We start from the raw sequence: 26,651 nt of genomic DNA on the forward strand, positions 1-26,651 counted from the left end.
GGTAAATTAAAAACAAAACTACAATCTGTAGTAATTAAGGTTTTAATTCTAGCTTTATAGTCTGTGATAATAAAGATTGGTTCTAGTTTTAATCTCTATCTGTAAGGGCTACTAGGTCTAGTATTTTTGCTAAGCTGATATCCAGTTGGTACCATTGATCCTAAACTATTGGGCTTTTATTATACAAATATAACAAACTGCTTCTTTTTCACACTGTTCAGATAATTTGGCTAATCTTCAATACTTTCAACTTAGCCATTAAAATTCTAATTAAATCTTTCATGAACAGTCAATACACAATAAATTTCAGGTATTGTTAAGTCAGCTAAAAGAGGCTCTGTATCAAACTGCATTACATGCTTCCACCAGTCAACCTTCCTCTTTTCTACCAACATATCTATCACCACATAAACACTACATAAAAAATGCTCACCCGTTTAAAAGAAATTGGTAAGATTATTACATCAGTAGCATATTTTACAAGTACTTCATTACTGCTACTCCTGAACCTGATCAAAATTCAACAGAAAATAAAAAGAATTTAACATTAAAACAGGTGGAATAAGAGCTTATCCAATTGAACTACAAGCATCATTATGAAAACTGGAAGTGTATAATCCTGAAATCTGATATAAAAGTATCCCATTTCCATTCATGTAACAGCAATAAATTTACCTAATTGAACCCCTTTGGTTAAGAACATAACTAACTTTTTCAGTATGAAACCAATACCAGCCTGCTGTCACCAAAGGGTTTAGTAACCAGTTAAAATATCTTGATACTGAGGCTTTTTTTAAGATAGTGAATAGCGTAAAAGGTCACAATAAAGTCGCCTGAACCAAATGGCTAATCAAAAGTAAAGTTGACCAAGCCTTTTCAAAAAGGAAATACGTACTACCCTGCAACATTTCCCTTATTTAAAGATCCCTATTACATGTCTCTTCAGTTTAAACTTCCTGACAATATGACTAATAAACACATCTGTAAATTAAATAAAAAATTTATTACACCTACAAACTTTAATAAAGAAAATAGGGCAAACTTTTAATTAATTTTTATTTCTCATCTAACAAACCTGAGGTGAGGTCTTACCAATAGCATAACCTTCTAGTGGCAGCTGGAAACTGGTTAAAAAAAATCAAAGATTGTAAATGCAAGGAATCTGTGGTATCGCATCCGATGTATAGTGGAAGTGGAAGCGTGTCAAGATTGCACTGAATCCAAGAACGCACCAGTCTTTCTTCCAACCCAAGATGGAACATAAGAGGGGCAGCTAAAGGTGGACTGTCAATGTTAAGACCTTGGGTTTGTTAGCTATGGAAAATTCAAATGGATTCAAAATTCGTCATTTGTTCATATGCAGAACATACCTTTGCTCTTAACAATAGGATAGACTCATACTTGGAGGGAGATACTGAAGAAGGGAGAAAAGGGAAAGAAATGAGGCCAGTCAACATCCTCATTCCCTACTCCACACAATGAAACCAGCTATCAAAACCCATGAACAGATAAGCACTTTAACCCCACAAGGTGTGGTGTGTCGCTTTACATTCTGCAATAGCGTGACGTCAATATTATCAACGCTTTATTTTCAAATATCGCGGTAAATTTAGTTCCTACCTTTAACTCTGTTTGAATGACGTTAACAGTCCCACCAGTCATTCAGCTCACTCTTGAACATAAAAGATGCCAGATTTCTCTTAATCATACATATAAAAATAACATCATTGTAAACCTTCCATCAGCTTGAGGGCCAGGACCAGGGAGGCTTTCAAATCCTAGTTACGATGTTCGAAAATTTATATAAATCTTGGTTTATTTTGTAAATTTTGGTGATACTGGGTTTTGATGATGATGCTTATTCATTTCCATCAAATAGTGATATCGAGAGAGAATTATAATGGCAGTGACCATAGTAATATTGGTTTAAAGTTAGCATGTATACGTCAGCTAACACACACACACATACAATGATTTAACCAATTAATAACTGCGGAAGGGTGTACTAGGACACCTAACCTCTAGGAGACAGATAACTACACAGTGCTTGACAGAACCTGAAGTTTTCCAACCCTTCTATGGAAGTTATGGAAAACTGGTTACAAAATCAGTTCCCTGGGAGATGATTGACACAGACTCGAAGGAGGTTGAGAGAGAAAACTCAGTACCAGAATAAGGTCCCAAGTCGGAGGTCTGAGCTTGCAAGGTAAACAAGACCACTCCAAGCTCTTGAACCACATCGATGATTCTGAAGGCGAAGAGAGTTCCACATCCTTCAGACAAACTAAACACAAGCAAGTCCTGGAGTACCTCTCCAGTATCAACAGAAGTAACTTCCTCTGTTCTGGGAAACATTCAGAAGATCTTGTCTACCGAACACGAACTCTTGAGTGGAGGGGAACCCTTGTGATGTCACCAATCACAGTAGCAGACATCTCACCTTGTACTATATGGCTGACGAAGATCCTCCGAAGTAATATCCTTACATGCGAGTTGCTGTTTTGCCAGAAAGATCTTTCATAAGGGATACTGGACAGACTCTTTACATGAAGAGATAAAGATCCTAGTGAATGGAGGCATCTTTCCACTTGACTACTCAGCTTGAGGTTAAAGAGCTAATAGGGTTAACCAAAGACTTTGGAGCCTGACAAAGGTTGTAGCCTTTAAATTACCCCTCTGAATTGTTCCTGTAGTCATGAACTTCCTCTGAAAGTTGGGGCGCTCGTCTCAAAGAGCTTCTGGCCTCCAGGGCATGGAGTTTACAGGACAACAAAGTCCACAATAGAGAGTTGGAGTTGAGCGCAACTTCCTCAGACTAGAAAATTCGAGGAAGGAAAGCGTGGGCACTCCATCGTTCAGCCTCCCGGAGAATTTCCAGAAGTCAGAAGGGAGTCGTCTTCTCCCACGAACAATTCTGGGATCATGAATAGAATACCTCTAGCTTCTGTCTAAGAGACGAGGTGTAACATAGATCTTTTCGAAGGAGACATAAGAGATAATAGGATAAACCAAGGGGATGTCCAATGAAAAAATGCTCAGCAGAGATATATTTTAAATATCCTACTGTCAACTTGTGCATTGTCAAAGTAATTGCACTGTAGACAAGAGAGAAGTCCTTGAACTGCCCAGGAAAGGTGCATCTCCAACAGAGGAGACATCCTATGAGGTCATCCCTTATGATGACATATGATCAGTATGCTACTCACTGGAAGAGACGTCCTATGATGATGGTGAACTAAATATTTTTTCCATTTAATAACAAAGAAACTGACAACCAAATGCCCTTACCTAAATAAAGTTGAAAAAAAAAGAATAAGGGAATAAGAGAAGGCATAACCAAAGAAAGTGGGCTTTAAGACCCTAGGTAAACAAAGGTTGGAAGGGAGAGCAATAGCTTGGTGGTTGAGTCAAAGACTACTCATCTTTAATGGAAAAACTCAATTGGAATAGACAGCCTGGCATGTGTTATGGGACTGCATACTGGAACAGTGATAAGGTCCATGATTACACTGGTTTTTTATTCAGTCCAAGAGGATGCTTATTCCAATCATTGATGAATATTGAAAAAAAAACTGAAGTAACTGGAATGAAGAAAACCATATGAAAATCAAATTTCCACCTTTACATAAATAATTTTGCAACCTCTCAAAAAACAAAAACAAAAAATTACAGATAATAAGTGGAAGATGTTGGAACCTTGTACTACTATTCAAAGGAATGGAATGGGATGAGAGCAAAAATAAAAAGAAACTGCAAGATACTAGGTCTTTGAAGTAATTAACTTCACTGAATTAAAGAACAATAGTTAAAAAAAATACTCAGAAAATGATTATCTTACTGTTTGCTGATGGCAGCCTTTCTTTCACAAAAAGCAATTTCAGACTGATTACAGACAAGTGGATGTTTGACAGAAAGGGAAGCAAGAATTGTAAGTATAAGTAGGTATGGGAGAAGAGATTTATTTAGGGTCACTTATGTGGAGAAAAAGAAAAAAAAACTAAGCTATGCACTGTACGTAAGTACCTATTCCTAAAGCCATGATTAATTTAATATGAAATGCATGGTAAAGAAAGTACCAACAACTTCTCCTGCAATAGTCTCAAAAAGGATAATCAAATTAGATGTACCACACAAAAACAAAAAATTAGTTTTCGAGAAGGACTTGGTCATTCTGTTTTCAAATGTACATGGAGTTACATATAACATATAGAGTAAATGATGACTTGTCAACCTGCCACCTTCACTCTTATAAATATTAGGAGAGTAAAAAATCCTTGATATTACAAGTATCCTAATTGCAATTTTAGCAACATATTTTATTAACAAAACTACTTAACAACATAATGTGTAACTTTATTTTTGATAGCATTTGCGTATAATAAATACCTACAGCTACACCATCAACACACTACATAAAGCCTTCTTTACAAAGGATTTTCTAATGTTTATATTTGTCAATTTCTCAAATAAGCTAGCTACAAGAATGTGACAGACACAAGATAACACTCAACCTGGTATAATTAGGTAAAGCTGGTTATTAACCAAATAAATATAGTTGTACATTTATAAGAATAATAAATAACACCAAACAATGATGAGAACTGTCATAGAAGATTTCTTGTGACTATCGATTTATGACTAGATTATAGATAACTTGAGAACAAAAATACATTCATGTATTGTGTTGTGATCTTCCTAGAGTAATAGAATCTAGAATGCAATAGATATGTTACAATCTGAAATCAGCCATAAGTTAAGTATTTACCTGAAACCACCAGTGACAAAAGTATATGCTCAAAATAATAACTGAATCTAAATACTATTGAAGGTTTAAAGCATTATATATCTAAATAAAACTCACATATTTTACAAATATGAAAGTTACTACAATACAAATTAGTCTGACTTTGGACTCTTACATCTAACTAAAATGGAATATAGGAAAAAAAAAACCTCTGTTGACAAATTTCTGAAAACACTTTGCTTTGATGAGGTAGTAACACTGCCAAAACTTACAAATAATGTCACATTTTCAAGAGCCCACATATATTTAATAATAGAGAAGAACAGTTTTAGGGGACTCTGAGTACCAAAGCTGCCTATGATAGCCTTAATCAAATCACATGAAACTAGGGCTACTTCACATGGAATATAAATTATTATAATTCTTATTACAGCTATCACTTAAAATAATAAAAGTATTTTACAAATGATCATGTTTTGTCATCTGTAATAAAGACTAGAAATACCATTATAAATACAATTATCAAATTGCTGACAGAATATCACAAGATGCGCTGCATCTAATCTCTTCAAAAAATTTTTTTAAAAAGCTTAAATTTAAAAAATTCCTGAAACAAGGGCTATTTTCACATAGAACAACACTATCAAATCTCCTTAAAACACTGGAGGAGATAAGCATGCTGGATGTCAAGAAATGAGTGTTTTATATTGTAATGAAGAAATTTCTTATGGTTAAAGCAGTGTTTCAGAAAACAAAATTTTCTCACTGTCTGCTCCTAGAGCACTGGCAGAATTATTTTCTGTATTTTTTTCTTCAGCTTAGTGTTCTCTTCATAAACGCATAACACTTATTCAATAAATTTCTACAAGACATGAACTGATAAAATACCATAACCTTTTTAAAATCTTTTTCTTTAATAGTAAGTCATAGTATAACTGATAAATGATTTCCAAATGTCACTACCTCAGTAAAACAGTAAAGATGAACCTAAAAGAGAATTTGCAACTTAAATCCAAAGCTATCAAATGCTCGCATTAGAACATGAATCACAGTTTCCACTGACAGAACACTCCAGTAATATCCCACTGAATCCATACATATCCACCAGAAAATCCAACTACTAATCACTTTTGGCTGTGCTTAATCTTTATAAAACCTGAGGATATATCAGGAATGCAAGCAGCTACACTATTCTCCAAGATGCCTGATTAAAAGGCAAACTATCTTCCATATACAACTAAGTACAATACAGTATAAAACTTTTCTTTAACAGTCAGATGCAAGAGAACATCTGTAGACATAAGGCATCAATATGCATTGTAATTTTTGTAGGATTTATGAAAACGTATAAAAATTTGGGGTAAAGGAAGTTTGAATTATAATTCAACACTTATACATGAAAGTATGTTATACGATATATCCAGTGAAATGCTACACAAATTTTAATATGAGCAAATCACTATAAGTGGAGGGAAGGATAACTGTCCAAATGTAGACGTTTATAAGTACGTACTAAAATATTTATAATTCTTGAGCTTTTATAGATAATCAATCACAAATCTCCACTGTCTTATATTTTTATTGCTAAAGCTATTTGGGTGATAATTTAGTTACTTATCAAACTTTCTGGCACTCCTGCTGTGTTTAGGACGTGGAATACCGGACCTTTTCCGATTAGGTCGAGAGACTGGCTTTGTGTACACTTCAGGACTGTAAGTTTTGTAAACCTGCCACATATCACTGTCTTGATTCTGAAAGCAAACAATGGAGGCATAAGAAATAAAACATCAATAATTAGATCAAGTCACCCTTACCTCTCTCAAGGTCACAAAGCAATGATTAAACAGACATTGAAATCTCCCTCAAGGTGAAGAGGTAAAACTACTTTTCAATGTTTAAAACAATAAGTGAAGAGGACATAAGGATATAAGGATGTGAGCATGAAAATGCATGAGTAACAGAAGGTATTGGAAAGCATTATCTAAAAATTAGAGAACAGTAGTGCATCACAGTTACATTGTCCTAGGTGGAAAAATAATAAATCGCAAATTGTTAAAAAATCACTTTGGTAGTAGCTGCAGTGTCATCAAGATACCAAAGTTCTCTATACAACACAATAAGCTGGGAAGGAAGTATCATAGTTCCAGATAATACCAAACTTATACCAAGATCATAACTAGCACTTTTGGCATGAAAAAGTAGTTATCTCCTAATCAATAAGGGGTAGTTATCTCCTAATTAATAAAACCTGAACAGCTTATTCAGCAATGCACAAAACTGCAAAGGCCCTCAAGCTTATTAATCTACAGCATTCTGTAATGAAAATATTCAATAATTTCAAATTTCTTATGTATAAAAATCAAAGTACATATGTAAACATGATTCAACACTTGCAAAAATATTTATGGTAATTATTTTAGGTCAAACTGTATGCTTAAAAGCTACCTGATAATTACAGTAATTCATCACGACATAATTTTTCAGTATTTTTTAAAATATTCAATGAAAAATACTGAATAAAATATAAATGAGTCATTTTCCTTATTAATACTGCAGCCATTAAAAGAGTTTAGCAACTTGCACTTTATTCATTTTGTTGTAATCTATTTCCTACCCTATCAGAATTCTGATTACGTACCTTCACAGTGGGAAACTTTTTCCTTTATGTACATAAAATCAATTTTAAATGAGCCTTCACTTACATACTGTAAGTGTACAATACTGCACTAAAGTGCACAATTTTTCCCACTACAAAAATAAGGAATGAGGAAACTTCAATGCTGTGCATATATGAAGGATGAACACTACCACCTCTACCTTGAAATACATAGTTTACAGAGAGATTAATATTTCATGACTTGCTAATCTGGTATATTCCAAAAATATAACAAAATACGGTGATTCATGGTAATGTACATGTCGTAAAATCAAACATTTAAGACCACAAAATGTATTAACAGTTCTAATGCAGTAAACTTGGAAAATAATGAACCTTCTCCTATGAAGGAATAAAATTTATTTTTGTAATGCATGTCATCCCCTTCACTCAAATCCTTCTTAAAGATGAAAAAAAAACACTAAAACTTTAGATATGTAATGTTCAAAGGGATTTAGAAAATGGCAGGCAAGAATTGGCTTCTTCTAGTGCTAACAAACTCCTATGATAACTGAAAGTTAATCAGACAAAAAATAAAAATCATGCATTAACCCCACATAAAAAAACCGTTCTTTTTAGAAAACACTTCCTCTTAACTGCAAATAAAAAATCACAGCAATGCTAAATAAATTCCATGATGCAACAATCTAGCAACAGCTAGCAAATGCTAGCATTGAGTATGTACTTATTTTACAAGTCAAGTGCAGTACAATATATCCTTTGATGCCCAAGAACTTTTGTTACAATGTCAGTGCCTAGAACTTAGGCATTCAGGTATGCTTAAGATCAACAGTTGAAAAATCATAAAGCAGTTGGGTTAGCTGAAACCGAATAATACTGAAGAAATCAAATGCTAACACCTTCATCCCTTAACAATTTAAAGTGGGACTGGAGCATCAGCAGTATGAATGGAAAAACAGTTGTTACCAGGAATTCAGACTAAATGGAACTGCTATCATGATCAAGTCAGTAAGAAACAGGATATCAATACTAAGGATTCTTTTCAACTGAAGAGAAACACTTAAAAGAAAACTGCATGGAATAGCAGTTGGCAAAGTTCACCGTGATATACACCAAATTCCATTTGAGTCTCATGTGTAAGTGCCACTCAACCTTATTTTACTTATCAAACACGAAAAACAATGTGAATTTCCTAGTTTTGAACTACAATGAACATATGCAAGATGTGAACCAATAGAACTGCTGACAATGCTTCTTATGGCAAAGTTAGAAGACAAGATGGTGGTTATTAGACAAAAGTCCAAGTACTACTTATGCTACACTTGGATTCTTCTAAATTTGTGTTCCAATGGTTTGGACTTTCAACAGTCCATTTGTGTGAAAGATAACATGCACTCAGATTCTATTTCATCTGCAGTTTCTGAAGTATCTTCACTTAATCTCAAAAGTGAAGGCATTAGAATGGGCAAACTGATGCTGCTTTCTATTAAAGATCAAATGAAAACAAGAAAGAGGATGAAAATGTTAGAAAAGGAGCTCTCAATGAAGGAAACGACAGACATGCCTCACAGAAAATGGTTATGAACCTGGAAAAACAGAAGCTAGAAGACTGGCAGCAGATGGAAAGAAAAAGTCAATGTATACAATTTGAAAACTTACAATTACAGCAGAATAAAAGAGGCCTGGCATGTTTTACAAGGTTGCCTAAGAGGAGAAGGAATTCTCTTGAGATCAAAAAGAAATACTATGACCAAAATAGTTCTCAAAGAATATAAGAAGAGATACAAACCAACACTTGATGGGGGTTCAGGAAGAAAATCCAAAGGACAGAAGAGAGTTTAGAGAACCCATTTCATGTCAAACCCCATGAAAGTAAATGGTGATGTAAAAATGTCTACGTTGATGATGATACACTATTTCAAAGTTCTATCCAACTAGTTCTCATATCTTTCAATCTAAAAAAAAGCCTGATAAATAATTTCTGTTGATGATGACTGTTCAGTACTTTACCTCTCAAGTCATTTTTTTCATGCAGTTCCACCCCGGCTAAAACTGACCAACGTCAGTTAACTACCAGGTACTTGATTCACTGCTTTGCTCTTTGCATATTGGTTACTTTTCTGTAGCATGGTTTCTTGTTTGCTGTTAAGCAGTGCCTGTCCAAAGTGACTAGAAAAAGCTGTTTTGTTCTCTGTACCTTTAGTGTTATCTTTTGGAGAAGTGTTGCACCTTGTAATTGACTTAAATTCAAGATACAATTGAGCCTCATTATTTTATTTATATTTTTGGGGGGGAACTTAATGCACAGCTTATTATTTATCGGTTTTAGCAAAATTATGGGGATTGCTGTGAGATGACTAAAATACATCATATACTACTGCATCATATGTTTCAAAAGTATTTTTAAAAAGTGTCATTTTCACTGGAAAAGTTTCTTGCTACTGTATGATAGGTTTGTCCTAAGGTAAAGAAGTTCATTCAACCGAGCTTTGCGTTTTGATACTGAAGACAGGAGAGATGAGTTAAAAAATCTGATACACTGCACCATAAGATATGGTTCACTAAAAAAAATGTATATCAATAAAATAAAATAGAAAATTAACAAAATCAAAACATTACATCTTGGGAGGAGAATGTTCTAGTAGTTGAGTTAGGTATCATGATCCTGTAATGTATATTTTCTTTACTTGTATTAATATTGTAAATAAGTTATAGGCTTAAAATTACCATAGTAAGTATAGTCTGTGAGAAAACTCAATAACAATGATGCTTCCAGTAACCAACAAGCAGTCTACAATTATTCTGGACTGTAAAGGCTTCATAAATTCTCAAACCATACAACATACTTACCAATAACGATGAAAGCACCGTTAAGAACTTTACAATTATACAGCAAAACCTACTTAAGGAGAGAGAGAGAGAGAGAGAGAGAGAGAGAGAGAGAGAGAGAGAGAGAGAGAGAGAGAGAGAGAGAGAGAGAGAGAGAGAGAGAGAGAGAGATAATTTTAGGTATTAGCAAGCCCATTCTTCAAGAAATCCAGTTATTATGGTAGCTACATGCTCCACAAAACATCAGCATACATGTGCATCAACACAAGTCTTGTGTAGCATATACATTAGTTTTTAACTGTCATGCCTCCAAGAAATGTTGCATTATTACCACATTTGATAGCTTATAAGGGCCTCCTTAAACATTACATATTATACTGGTACTACACTGTACGTACTTTGAAACAAAATTATGAAAATTAAAAATTAAAGCTGGATGTTTTGAGTTACTGAAGATATAAAACAATGGGCTAGGCTTTTGCTTAAATAAAAAAATTGAAAATATTCCAGCTTACCACCTCCCAATAATTATTGTGTTTTATGCCCACTATTTACAATGTAAATGCCAATATCTCATCTTGAGGTATGGTATGTAGTAGATTCCCAAATACTGTAAGAGGTCATGGTATACAGTAAAAGAGCTCGAACCTAAGCGAAAGCTTAAATAGTAGAGGGTACTACAAAATACAGTAAAATGGTAGTTTACTCTTGGTAATACCCAATAAAAGTCTTCAAAAATCTTCCCAGATTCAATAAAAATCATCTACTTTGTGAACAACCCCTTGACTGAAATGGTTGATTCAATCAAAAGATCTACTGAATGAGTGATGTCCATTTGGTAATATTCTGTTACTTGTGGATTATTAAATATTCAATTTGCTAATTTTCTGTTAAGTGTGTGATGCTTCTTCGTATACTGAGTGTTATCTATACATAGTTAAGTCAGATAGTTTTCCCAACCACCACTGAAATACATGCCTAGATGGCTGTGGGGAAGAAAATACAAATGGATCTATCAGCTACATCAGTAAAAAAAGACTTATGAAACTATTGGTATTTCATGATCTCTTATGTGCTGAAAAGACAAAATGCTTTTGTTATGTAACTGATAAAAGTTGTGGTCTACTTTGTGCTTGTTATAGCATGGTGCTCTTAGTAATGACCATGTTGCTTGCATGCAATTATCATGAGAAAATAATTTATAGATTTGCTTGCATTCCATTCAGACCTGTCTACTATACTGGAAGAGCAAAGAGTGCTATCAAATGATGTGTAAATCTAATGTGTTTTTGGAAGATATTTTTAAAATGCCACTGAGACAACATGGATTGTTAGAGGTCAAGCATTATTCAATAAGTCATGGCCTGATCTAAACACTGACAACTGTATTCATAATTAGGGCTATTAAAAGATTAAATTATATTTTTTTCATAAATCCAATACAATACTTATAATTAGCCAAATGTCCATGGTCTTCTACTGTCTAGATGCCCTGATTACTCTTAAAAAGATGATCATTGCACTCAATATATGTAGGAGGTTCCCAGAGTCTCACCCAGGAAACAGCCACAACCCACTGGGTATCTTTCAAGCATTCACAATACAGTAGTACAATACTTATATTTATTTTCCACTTACATTTCTTTCAGCATTATTACCTTCACAGGCAATGTGTCTTTGGATTACTTTGGCTTTTATTTATGATGAATTTCCAACCATAGACTCCTATGATACCAAACTTTGTGTAAATTTAGCCTCGATTTCATTCTAAGTGAAGACCAAGTGATCATGGTTTGATTCAAGATCAAGTCTGCTTTCCATAGTCCTTTTACATTTCAGGAGCCCATATGATACATTTAATGACTAGTATATTGGTTAGCAATCTTTGAAGCTGGCTTCATTCCCATCCTTGCCAAGTAGGTTCTCATATCTACTCTTTGGTGAGCCTGTCATTTACTTTTTCACCTCTTCCTCTAATTTGTCTCTCTCTGCAGGCTGATTTCCCTTTGGAGCCTCTTGGGTTTATAGTCTGTTGACACTGTCCTTAAGGGTTTTCAGCTAAAGATTTCAAGTAAGGGAGAAAGTTAACAAATTCATTGTATTTCTAGCTACTCCTTAATAACTATTTTTCTCTGCTCATTTATACATTTTTCTTTGATTTATTTTAATCATTTGGTATCTATTTCACCAATTAGCTTCTTCTTAGCTGATGATACCATAGGAGGAGCATTCTGTCTATGTGCCAGCTTTTGATTCAATGGTGAATAACCAATTGAAAAATAAAATAGTGTGACTAGTGACACACACATTTTAGAATAATAAGTGCACAGAATGACAAAGTAACCACTTGTAAAATGATACCCACCTGTTAGGAACAGGATGGTGTCATTTGATGCCACTGTCAACTTCAAGACATAACATGCTAAAAGCCATACAAACTCAGTCAAAGGAACGTGTATGAAACAAAATCTCAGGTGCAACACAGAGAAGAAAAAATTACCCACTACACTGCATTCTGACTTTTACTTCTCATCTATTCCCTTTGTTGTCTTCCCAATTAGTTGGTCTTGAACTTGCCTTGCTTTAAATTCTAAACTCATATTAAAAAATAATCCCTCTCCACAACAGAAAGAGAGGAACTAGAAAGAGAAATACCACCCAGCAACAAAGGACAAGAAGACGAACTAAGGGACGATACCACAGAAGACAACAGGAATGATGAGCTATCAAACAAAGGCACACGCAGAAAAACTGAAGCTGTAACAGAGAGGTTGGAATGGGTGGAAAAGATCAGACAATGGATGAGGTCAGATACAGAAAGAAACAAGATCCCCTCCATGAGAACCTACAACACAAAGAACTAAGGGAGAAATAAATGAGGTTAATGAAATAATGAGAATAATTCACACCACCAGTATCAAAGAAACAAACTACCTGGCATGTACAGGAGCAAGACTAGTAACAGACCTCATGGGGATACAAACACCAACACACTATCACAACCAACTCAACAGAAACCAAAACAGCAACTGTCTTGGAAAAGGCATTTGGAAAACCAATTCATCATGATGAGATCTGACTTGACTAAACTGAAAGAGCTAGCACAAAACAGGCTGAGAAGCAAGAAAATGGGAGGAACTGAATGAGAAATAAATAATAGTAAAAGAGAAGGTACTAAACACAATAGAAGATACAAAACAGAGGCCTAAAGCCAAAGCACATAAGATCCAGCAGTACATGAACAGGAATAAAGGATACCAACAGAACAAACTCTTCGGAACCAACCAGAAAAGACTATACAGCCAACTAAGAGAGGGAAGACAACCACCACGATATTCCTGAAGCTGAACCAAATAAGAGACTCTGGGAAAAAATATGGAGCAATCCAGTATCACACCACAAACATGCAACACGGCTCCATGAAATTAAGACAGAGGAAAAGGGGAGAATAAAACAAAGATTCTCTGAGATCGTGATAGACTATTAGACACCAACTAAAGAAACAGCCCAACTGGAAAGCCCCAGGTCTCCTTGAAGTCCATGGATACTGGCTCAAAAACTTCAAGGCCCTACACGCACGAATAACAAAGCAACTCCAGCACTGTATCATGAAGCACCATGCTCCATAATAGATGACCAAAGGGAGAACATCCTTACTACAGAAAGACAAAAACAAGGGAAATATAGCAAATACGAATCTACAGGCCTATCACCTACCTACCAGTAATGTAGAAATTACTAACAGGTATCATCAGTGAAAAGAGAAAGGCTGCAGAAGGAAGTGTAGGGACACAAAAGACCAGCTCCTGATGGACAAAATGGTAATGAAGAATAGTAAGAGAAGGAAAACCAACCTAACCATGGCAAGGGTTGACTACAAGAAAGCTTCAACATGAAATGGGGAGAATAAAACAAAGATTCACCAAGATCACGATAGAAACAATCAAGCACTAACTAAAGAAAATGCCCAACTGGAAAGCCCCCATGTCCCTATGAAGTCCATGGATACTGGCTCAAAAACTTCCAAGGCCCTACACCCACATATAGCAAAACAACTCCAAGTGATGTTCGTGGACACTATCATGCTTTATGGTAAGAGCAACGAAGAAGTAGAAACATCAAATCCAGACTGTAAGTATTGTATCTGGGGGACTTCAGGATGGAGTTTGGAATAGAAGTATGCCTTGGTCAACAAACTAAAAGGCAAAGTGACAAGGATGGAAGGGATAAAGCTACCAGATGGGAACAACATCAAACATATAGATGAGACAGGATACAAATACCTGGGAAAAATAGGAGAGGATATAAAATGCAAAGAGATGAAGGATATGATCAGGAAAGAATATATGCAGAGACTTAAGGTAACACTCAAGTCAAAATTCAATGCCAGAAATATGTTGGAAGCCATAAACACATGGGCAGTGTCAGCAATCAGATACAGCACAGGAGTAGTGGAGTGAATGAAGGCTGAACTCTGCAGTACAGATCAGAAAACTTGGAATGCATGACAATACACAAACCATTACACCCAAGAGCAAATACAGACTATAACTAATATGAAAGGAAGGAGAGCGAGGGATTCTAAGCATAGACAACTGCACCTACATTGAGAGTAGAGCACTGGGGCAATATCAGAAAAACATTGAAGACGAGTGACTAAGGAATACATGGGAAGAAGGACTGATAAAAATAGACAAAGACCCAGAAACATACAGACAGGAGAATGAAAAACAGAACAGAGGAATGGCACAACAAACCAATGCATGGACAGTACATGAGACAGGCTAAAGACTGGCCAACTGGCCAGCGATGAAACATGGCAATGGCTACAAAGAGGAGAAGTCAAGAAGGAAACATAAAGAATGCCAACAGTGGCACAAGACTAGGCCCCTAAGAACTTGGCATGTTAAAAGAACAATACAAGCATTCCCCTGCTATCAGCTATCCAATTTTATGGGGCTTGTCTAAATGCTGAAAGTCGGCCGCAAAATATACAGATTTCCAGTTATCTGCACCAATAATAGAGTACTGGGACCGATACATACCAAACAGAGGTGTCATTAACTGGTTATTCGTGCCAAAATCTGGTTATCGGTGCTGAAAATAACTGATTTTCAGTTATCAGCGATTTTCACTTATCATCAAGCCATCGGAACAGACCTCCCACCAATAACCAGGGACTGCCTGTAGATGGAAATAACATCTCACCCGTATGCAGGAAGTAAAATATGAAAAATGAGACCATCAACCACATAGCAAGAGAATGTCCAGCACTTGCATTGAACCATTACTAAAAGAGGCATGATTCAGTAGCAAAAGCCCTCCACTGGAGCCTGTGCAAGAAACACCAGCTAGTTTGCAGAAATAAGTGGTACGAACACCAACCTTAGGGAGTGATAGAAAATGACCAGGCAAAGATCTTCTGGGACTATGGTATCAGAACAAAATCAAGAAGAAAGGATCACTCATTGATGTCACAATACCATCGGACACCAGAGTAGATGAGAAAGAGAGAGAAAAAATTGATAAGTATCAAGACCTGAAAATAGAAATACGAAGGATATGGGATATGCCAGAGGAAATTGTATCCATAACCATGGGAAAACTGTGAATAATTCCAAGATGCCTGAAAAAGAATCTGGAACAACTAGATGCCTTAGTAGCTCCAGGAATTATTCAGAAGTGTGCTACTAGAAACAGCGCATATAGTGAGAAAAGTGATGGATGCCTATAGAGGCAGGATGCACCAAAAACCCAACACTATAAAAAAAACACCCAGTTGAATAGACTGTTGTGAATAAAAAGAAAAAATAAATAATAATAATGGTATCAGAACAGATAGGGTGATATGTGCCAATAGACCATAATTGATGCAAATTGACAAAATAAAAAAAAATTATCACTTATTTATGCTGTAGTACAATGGAACACAAGAGTAGTAGATGAGAAATATTGAAAAAAATTTATATGTATTAAGACCTGAAAATAAAAATAAGGAGGATATGGGATATCCCAGTGGAAATTGTATCCATAATCATAAGAACACTTGGCACGATCCCAAGATCCCTGAAAAAGAACCTGGAAAAACTAAAAGCTGAAGTAACTCTAGGATTCATGCAGAAGTGTGTGCTATTAGAAATACTGCATTGTGAGAAAAGTGATGGACTCCTAAAAAGACAGAATGCAACCCAGAACCTCATCCTATAAATACCACCCAATCGAGTAGGATGACAGACAAAAAAAAAAATAATATAATAATAATAATGTTCTAAAAGGTCCACAACAATATAAATGTTACAAGTTCATGTAAAACTTCATAAAAACTTTACAATAGCTTTCGGGTTCATCTTCAGTCCAAATGGGTAATTTTACTTACATTGTAATGTCGTAAACATAAAAATCAAAATACAAAATTGTTGAAGGTCATTGACACCGGTAGTTAGCTTGCAAATAGACGAGGTGGTGGAAAAAGAGGGCAGTTATCCTAACTAAGTGATTTCATCTCTATTAATATTCCAAGAAGCAGTTTGGCTCACTCGACACACAGGTTGACATAACATTGCAGGAGGTCCTTCTCCCAGAGGAGGTGTACATTAGGCACCATAACCCAATAATAATAATAATAATAATAATAATAAATAATAATAAATAATAATAAATAATAATAATAATAATAATAATAATAATAATAATCACCACAAGAGTAGTGGTGTGGACGAAGGCAGAACTCCGCAGCATAGACCAGAAAACTAGGAAACACACGATAATACACAAAGCACCAAACCCAAAAGCAAATATGAACAGACTATACATAACATGAAAGGAAGGAAGGAGAGGGCTACTAAGCATAGAGGACTGCACAAACATCGAGAACAGGCAAAGGGGCAATATCTGAAAACCAGTTAAGACAAGTGGCTCAGGAGTGCATGGGAAGGACTTGGAAAAGTAGATGAAGACCAAGAAATATACAGAGATACGAGAATGACAAACAGAATGGAGGAATAGAATAACACACCAATTCACAGACATTACATGTGAAAGACTAAAGAACTGGCCATCGATGAAACATGGCAATGGCTACAGAGGGGAGATCTCAAGAAGGAAACAGAAGGAATGCTAACAGTGGCACAAGATCAGGCCCTTAGAACCAGATATGTCCAAAGAACGATAGATGGAAATAACATCACACCCATATGCAGGAAGTGCAATATGAAAAGTGAGACCATAAACCACATAGCAAGCAAATGTCCGGCACTTGCACAGAACCGGTACAAAAAAAAGGTTGGTTAGTTGGTTTTATAAAGTTTAGGTGTAACACCAAGCACTGGGGCAGCAAAGGCCATTCAGCGCTTACATACAAAAAGAGGCATGTTCAGTAGCAAAAGCCCTCCACTGGAGCCTGTGTAAGAAACACCAGCTATCTTGCAGTAATAAGCGGTACGAGCACCAACCTGAGGGAATGATAGAAAATGATCAGGCAAAAATCCTCTTGGACTAAGGTATCAGAACAGATATGATAATACATGTCAATAGACCAGACAAGATGACTGACTGACAAAATCAAGAAGAAAGTATCACTCACTGATGTTACAATTCCATGGGACACCTGAGTAGATAGAAAGTAAGAGAAAAAACTGATAAGTATCAAGACCTGAAAACAGAAGTTAGAAGGATATGGGATATGACAGTGGAAATTGTACCCATAATCATAGGGACACTAGGCATGATCCCAAGATCCCTGAGAAGGAATCTGAAAAAACTAGATGCTGAAGTAGCTTCAGGAATCATGCAGAAGTGTGTGCACCTAGAAACAGCACATAATAATAACCTCCAGGATCAGCATATTTCAATTACTCAAGGTCTGCCCTGACCACCAACAAAGCTTCTGTAAATATATAAGTAAAAAAAAAAAAAAACACACACACAAGTATTTGCAAAGGAGCAGTTGAAAATTTTATATCATTATTGCTATGGGAAAAGGGAAGTATGTATATGCAACATGCAACTGATATAATCAGGAACCAACTTAATTTCCAAGCAACCATAACCGCAAGTTTAAAAACAAGTTTATCTCACCTCCAAGCCACTGATCTAAGAGATAACAAATCAACCTATAATTATGATATTATTTTTCATATTGTTTCATACAGAAATGATTTATGAAATTTAAATACTACCTAAGCTACTTCCTAGCCTTGCACTACATAAATTTCATGAAGAGGTTACTTGACCTAAATAAAGGAAAAATACCTACAATCACCTATGCACATGAGGAAAAAATTGAGTAAAAAACTTGCCACTGGTTTTTCTTTAGAAACAAAAAGAAATAGTAATACGTAATGGAGGTCAGGAAAGATATGCATACAGACACCATAAAAGTAAGGAAAACATTAGGACAGAAATACATCAATTACAGCATGAGAATTCCAAATGATCAAGTTCAACATTTATGTATCACACAAGAAATAAATGTCCAATTTAAAAAGCAGGTTCGGCCTAAAGTTAAAAGACTGCGTACATATTACCATACTTAAGATATCAGTGCAGTGTTGCACTTAGGTAGTATATGGAGGGAAATTGCTCAATAGCATTATGAAATTGCCCAATATTATGAAATCGCTAGAAAAATATGTATATATTTAGTAAGACTTTGCTAGCCAACAAATGTTCTATGAAACTAAAGCAAGAATACTACTACAAAGTTTGAAGCTATGTTCTGATACCTTTAACCTAAAAAAAAGTGACTGTTGAGTTGTGATGGTTTTGAAAACCAAACAAGTGCAACTAAAAAAGGAAAAGGAAAAACATTTGAAGTGTTTTAGTTTACTGGTGTCAGAACACATCATAGTAATTTTGTTGTAGTTTAATAAAGCTAGCAGTAGCTGGTGAAAGCTTACTAAATATAAATTTTTCTAGATATATCATATTATTGTGGAATTTCCTTTCATATTACCATATGTTTAACAAAGATTTGTATTTGGATACAGGTATAAAAACTGCATTTGACACTACTTAAGCCACTGTTTAACCAAAAACACCAACAGAAAGCCAGGGCAATTAAAGCTAACATAAAGGAAAATGTGACTTGCTGTAACTAGCTAAACAAGAAAAATAAAGAAAAGTTAAAATTCTAGTTGGATAATAAATTGTGCTAAAGTGAAAACCCCCTTCAAACTTTATACTATACATTAAGCCACTAAGGCAAATAATCTGTGACATATCTAATCTTCATCCTCTAGTCCTAAAGAATATGGAGAGAGAGAGAGAGAGAAAAACAATTTACTTGTCTTCCTTTCAAAGATGCCTGCCTCTTCTCCCTCAATGCTGGACGCACCTGTACCAAAAGTAAACCGCTTTCATGATTATAACAATATGAAACATAAATCACCTACCTGGCTCTACCAACTGAATACTAATGCCAAGCTAACGGAAAGGTAAATCCCTAACAAAATATTGCACACAGAGAAAATAGCTTAGAAATTACAGACAACCTGTCATTGAATATGATAGCGAGATAGTTTTATCATCGTCAAACAATACTCAATTTCCGTACATTGTGTAAACATGGATTCTGAACAGGAGTAAAAAAGGTTGAAGACAAGAGTAACAAAATAATACAGCCAAGAGATGAAATTGTATTTATCACAACACACAAAAGTCAAGAGCAAAATATAGGAACATGTGAAGAAAAATGAAAATAAATGCAAGAAATCAAGAAAGGAGCAAGAACACCAACAACAATACATTTATCAAGTAATCAAACATGTCACAGTTAGTGCAAACTTACATTAGGAGGATGTGGTGCAAAATTAATATTTTGAGTGAATGCAGACCCAGGCATAGAATCAGGTTATGGGTTATAACTTTGAAAAGCATTCTCTGATAAATGCAGTCAAAACTACTTTTGACAGCTTCTAACAATAATATAAGTAAGCAGGAGTAAATAAAAGCAGGAACAATGATGAGCTACAAAATACAAAGAAATAAAGGATATATGTTACTACTAATCATGTAAATTTTCCATCTCAATGCCACCATTTGTTGCCCCAAAAGGTATAAAGACCTCTGACATGAATGCAGAATAAACAACTGAAACCTGCCACTCAAATACAGTAGTACATAGTTAATTTATGTGCAAATAGTGAGAAAGGCTGAATATTATTACAAGCTTTCACTCACTAATTAGTCCCATGTCCAGGTCTTAATTTTTCTTAATTTTTTTACTGCTTTGCTCATTATTATGCAAGACAGTACCTACTGTGATGTTTGATGTCTTTAATAAAAGCAGAACTGCTGATATTCCTGGTTTTTTCTTTTATATATTTTCATTTTTCCTTTTATCGCAAGGACAAAGTTATGCAATAATAGACATGAGTCCAGCAGAATGTTCACATTTATCTGAGATGAGAGAAACCAACTACATCATTCACTCACACAAACTGTCGAAGCATACAGATAAATGGACACATTATTGAATGACATTCTCTGGAATGGTAGCTTCTCTATAGGATCAAAGCATAGATGAGGAAAACATGAAAATTCATTTATCAATATTCATAATAACCAATGAGTAAATTCATGAGGTGATTTCACTCCTAAATATCAGAGCACTATCCCTTACTATTCCATGACTGCTGCATGGAGACATGAATCTAGACAATATATCTGCCTTGAAATTCAACAACTGAAGACCATTAGCTTGAAAACTGACCTATCTAACCATACAAATGAAAAACAGCACTAGCTTTTTAAGAGAACTTCAGCATCAGTGTGGAGATGAAATGGTCACAGAATCACGTAATTATCAGTCTTTAATTATTCTTCTCTAATTTACATTTTAAACAAAACTATAATGGTGACTAGAATTTCATTAGTTTCAAGCTGTCTATCTTTAATGTGCCATTAACAGCTACACATTGTGGTTCAAACTAATTTTTAAAAAATTCTTCCTTCAATTTGCCTTACCGTACCCATCTCCCTAAATTTATAATCCAATTATCTGTCATGCCATGCAAACTAAAAACACAGTAATAAATAATTGTCAAAAAGTGAATTTCCATTATCATTAGTATAATATATTGATATGTTCACATTTCAAAGCTATTTGTTATTTTCATAATAAAATATCTGCATGCATCATCAATCATAAAGTAGGCGCTGTATTTACATCCACATATCAAAAAATTTTCCAAACCATAATTATCATGAAATGACAACACATTCAAGCAACACAAATTCAAAATACCAAAGGCAAAAGTTTTATATTTGCTTCTTAGTAATAAATAGGTAAAATATAGTGTTACAGTAAATTAAGAAAACTTTTAAGAATACAGAAAAACATCACTGCACCTCTAATTCCCCCAGTAATGACTGTTATTTATGAAAGAAATGGAAAAGACAATTAATCTTATTTCTTAAGAATTTAGCCGAGGCATAACCATTTTATAACTATATGGAAAGGGATAAAGCATAATTTTACTTATTTCCATCCTTAACTAAGGAAAAATGGTGTAAACATGTTACAGCAAAAAAAAAAAAAAAAAAATCTACAGAAAGACAAGATTAACTTAAGATTATGCAAAACTCAGTATTTTTCTTTTGTTCCATTCTTACCAATTAGTTTCACAAGCTCATTCCAACAACCTCTCGGTAAATTATCAGCAATTTCAAACTAGTAGTCAACTTATAAGCCTTATATGTATATAACTGTGTAGCTGGTTGATCAGACAGACCTAAGGTCGGATATCCTGTTCCTCAGCCACTTGTTTGTGTAATTTTTATATGCTATACACCTGGAGAGAACAGGCAGGTAAACTCATGAAAAACAATGAATTTTGATTATTTTTGCGAGTCACTATATGAACTCTTAAAAGAAAGACTGCTATGAACTAATTAATTTTTTTTACCCCTTGCCCTTGACATCTTCTGAGGCATGCATTTGAGGTCTCCAACCTGTATGTTTGTCAGTACAGTTAAACCTTGGTTTTTGTACGTCTCTCTTTTTGTAGACTTTTATTCTATGAAATTTTGTCTCGGTCATTGTATATTTCCTCGGTTTTTGTGAACTCAGAAACACTCCCAGCATGTGACTGGGCCCCGTATCGGGCACCAAACCAAAACACCCCATCTTTTTTTCATGACCCATTCTCCTTTTGTGATAATTTTGTGCTTTTTTATTCGAGTGCAACTGTTAATAAGCCATCATGGGGTCAAAGGTGAGAAACACTATAGAATTTAAGAAAGAACTTGGAGCAAAGTGTTGGAAGAAATTACATGCCAATCTCAGTAAGAAAATTACTACAAGAAGCACTGCTGTTAGTAAATTTAATGCCAGCTAAGGCTGGTTTGAAAATCCAGAAAACAAATGGGCATACATAATGAGCCTACTTCAGGGATTAAGGACATGTTTGCAGAGTGGAACGATATAAAAAATTTTGTGGAGAATTATCGTCCCAACAAAGAAGTTGTAATCTGTGTCTCCAACATGTTCAATGACAATGCTGTGTTAAACTTTAGGCAAATTTCAAACAAATGCCAACAATAAATGTCTCTGGACAGTTTTGTTCTGACAGGTGTCCATTAATTCTCAAGCTGGTCCTAGTGCCAGGAAAACACAAAGTAGGGAAGTAACCTCAGTTAGTGCCAGTAAAAAATGAGGAGAGGTAACCCCAGAAAGGTCTTTGATAAGTGAAGACCTTCTGGAGGAAGATTCCCCTTCCAAACAATAACCTCTCCTCTTACCTCTCCATGTTCCATACGCTAACAAGGGTTTTCCATAAATGTAAGTTATGTTAAATGTTCAATTATTAATTTCATTAGTCATTTATTTATTTCTCATTGTTTTCTGTATGTAAAACTGTGTTTATTCCCTAAGAAATACATTTTCTATAAATATTTTTGTGGTCATGGAATGCAGAATTGCATTCACATTATTCATTATGGGAATTATTGTTTCAGTTTTTGTATGTTTTAGATTTTGTGGGAGGTTCTGGAACAGATTATATACAAAAACCAAGGTTCCACTGCGTATGTGTAAATCTATATTAGTATTACATTATATATATACATATATAATATGTATTTATTCATATATATATATATATATATATATATATATATATATATATATATATATATATATATATATATATCTATATCTCTATATTATATCTATATATATATATATCTTATATATATATATCTCTATATCTATATATCATATACTATATATATTTATATATGACCTGGTATTTAAATTTGTTAAAACTGTAACAACAGAATTCCATCTAATAAAAGGAGCCCATAAAAAACACCAAAATATAGAGAAAAGTACTATATTTCAGAGACTGCTGTCTCCCTCTTCAGGTAGATGAATGAGAAAGTTTACAGAAAAGGTGGTATTTATACCAAAGGTCCATCCACAAACAAGCCATTTTAAGTCACCCCCGCTGATAATCTTCCTTTAATCTTCTTAAGGGTTGGTTGAATGAAGACGTTGTCGATCGTGTCCGAAATCCATGCTCCTTTTGAGATGTTCATTACCTGCCTCTCTTTTATTAAGGCCGATTCCATCATTTGACTCTTGTAACTGGCAAGTTGCTGCTATAAATTACACGTGACAAATTCCAGTTTATTCTATGGTTATGTTCATTTATATGGTTGAAAATAGCCGAGTTCTGTTGTCCATACCTAACTGACCGTTTGTGTTGTATTAATCTCTGGGGAAGGGATTTACCTGTAAATCCGATGTAAGATTGGGCACAGTCCTGGCATGGGATTTCGTATACCCCAGAGTCCTTTGGAGATGTCTTTTGTTGGACGTTAATCAGGGATTTGGCTAAGGTGTTTGGGTAAGTAAATACAAAAGGGTTCGATTTTCCGAGAGGGTTGGTTATTCTCTTAATCGTGTCCAGGTGGGGAATTATTATTTTATTGTTGGGTGTATCTCTGGTCTTGTCTTTAGGGGGTCGGTAGAAAATTACGTTTGCTTTGTGAATTGCTTTCTCAATTATATGGTCAGGATATTTTAAAGACGGAAGTTGCTTGCGAATTAGTTCAAATTCTTTTTCCAGGAATTCTGGGGAACAAATTCGTAAGGCTCTTAAGAACAAGTTACTAGCTACACCTATCTTGATAGTACTGTCATGATAGCTAAAGTAGTGAATGTATGAAAGTGAGAACGTTGGTTTTCTGTATATGGTAAATTTGTATTCTGTCGTATCTCTGATTATTAAAACATCAAGAAAAGGAATTTTGTTGTCTGTTTCCCATTCAACTTTAAATTTGATGCTGGGCACTAATGTGTTTAATTTCGAGAGGAATTCATTGAAATTACCCCACCTATTATCCCAAAATGTTAGGATATCATCCACGTATCTCATCCACAGCATGTTTTTGGGTTTTATTGCATTTATTACTGTAGTTTCAAAGTATTCCATGTATGGCTAGAACAGGACTTAAAGGACTACCCATACTACACCCGAATTTTTGCTTGTAGAATGATTCCCCGAATGAAAATACGTTATTAGATGCACATAATTCAACTAGCTTTATTATTTTGTCAAGCGCCAATGGGGAATGATCTGAATAGGGGGATAATTTTACCCTTAAAAACTGAAGAACGTCCTGTACTGGTACTTTAGTGAACAAGGAATCTACGTCAAGGCTTAAAAGTTTTATGTTGTGAAGTGGTATATGTGCTTCTCTGAATTTGTGACAAAAATGTTCCGAATGTTTAATGTGACTGGGAGAAAAAGTGCCTAAAAAAGGGGAAAGGAGGCCAGCTAACCATTTAGAAATTTTGTAATTGAAAGCACCGGCACATGAAACGATGGGTCTGAATGGAAGATTGTCTTTGTGAGTTTTGGGAAGGCCATAAAAATGGGGTAATTTAGGATTAATTACTTTAAATTTCTCTAATAGTTCAATACTCTTTTTGTCTTTGCCACAAACACATACGAAAAACTGACGAAAAATCCCCTCCAAAACGTTCCCACAGAATTTTTTCGGAAAGTAAGATTAATTGGCAAAGACAAAAAGAGTATTGAACTATTAGAGAAATTTAAAGTAATTAATCCTAAATTACCCTATTTTTATGGCCTTCCCAAAACTCACAAAGACAATCTTCCATTCAGACCCATCGTTTCATGTGCCGGTGCTTTCAATTACAAAATTTCTAAATGGTTAGCTGGCCTCCTTTCCCCTTTTTTAGGCACTTTTTCTCCCAGTCACATTAAACATTCGGAAGATTTTTGTCACAAATTCCTTTTCTTGATGTTTTAATAATCAGAGATACGACAGAATACAAATTTACCATATACAGAAAACCAACGTTCTCACTTTCATACATTCACTACTTTAGCTATCATGACAGTACTATCAAGATAGGTGTAGCTAGTAACTTGTTCTTAAGAGCCTTACGAATTTGTTCCCCAGAATTCCTGGAAAAAGAATTTGAACTAATTCGCAAGCAACTTTCGTCTTTAAAATATCCTGACCATATAATTGAGAAAGCAATTCACAAAGCAAACGTAATTTTCTACCGACCCCCTAAAGACAAGACCAGAGATACACCCAACAATAAAATAATAATTCCCCACCTGGACACGATTAAGAGAATAACCAACCCTCTCGGAAAATCGAACCCTTTTGTATTTACTTACTCAAACACCTTAGCCAAATCCCTGATTAACGTCCAACAAAAGACATCTCCAAAGGACTCTGGGGTATACGAAATCCATGCCAGGACTGTGACCAATCTTACATCGGATTTACAGGTAAATCCCTTCCCCCAGAGATTAATACAACACAAACGGTCAGTTAGGTATGGACAACAGAACTCGGCTATTTTCAACCATATAAATGAACATAACCATAGAATAAACTGGAATTTGTCACGTGTAATTTATAGCAGCAACTGCCGGTACAAGAGTCAAATGATGGAATCGGCCTTAATAAAAGAGAGGCAGGTAATGAACATCTCAAAAGGAGCATGGATTTCGGACACGATCGACAACGTCTTCATTCAACCAACCCTTAAGAAGATTAAAGGAAGATTATCAGCGGGGGTGCTTGTAAATGGCTTGTTTGTGGATGGACCTTTGGTATAAATACCACCTTTTCTGTAAACTTTTCTCATTCATCTACCTGAAGAGGGAGACAGCAGTCTCTGAAATATAGTACTTTATCTCTATATTTTGGTGTTTTTATGGGCTCCTTTTATTAGATATATATATATATATATATATATATATATATATATATATATATATATATTATATATATATATATATCATATATATACAGGCGGCCCGCGGTTAACGGCGCAATCACTCAACGGCGAATCGGTTTTACGGCGGTCGTCAAAAAATATTCATAAAAAAAATAAGGCATTTTAAAGGTATATTTACGGCACAAATTTCAGTTAACAGCGCCTGCTAGCGCCGTTGTCTAACGAGTTCA

General features: G+C 34.9%; 1 protein-coding gene across 1 annotated transcript in view; it reads right to left on the reverse strand.

The window, feature by feature from the left end:
- Positions 1-4,274: 4,274 nt before the first annotated feature.
- LOC135216065 (kinesin-like protein KIF3A) overlaps positions 4,275-26,651 on the reverse strand; it is a 112,511-nt gene continuing 90,134 nt past the window's right edge. The window contains exon 8 of the mRNA XM_064251056.1: positions 4,275-6,495. Within this exon, the coding sequence (XP_064107126.1) occupies positions 6,355-6,495 (141 nt within the window). The 3' untranslated portion in view covers positions 4,275-6,354. The remainder of the gene's footprint in view (positions 6,496-26,651) is intronic.

The sequence above is a fragment of the Macrobrachium nipponense genome, chromosome 6 (genome assembly GCF_015104395.2).
Source record: "Macrobrachium nipponense isolate FS-2020 chromosome 6, ASM1510439v2, whole genome shotgun sequence".
Lineage (NCBI taxonomy): Eukaryota > Metazoa > Arthropoda > Malacostraca > Decapoda > Palaemonidae > Macrobrachium > Macrobrachium nipponense.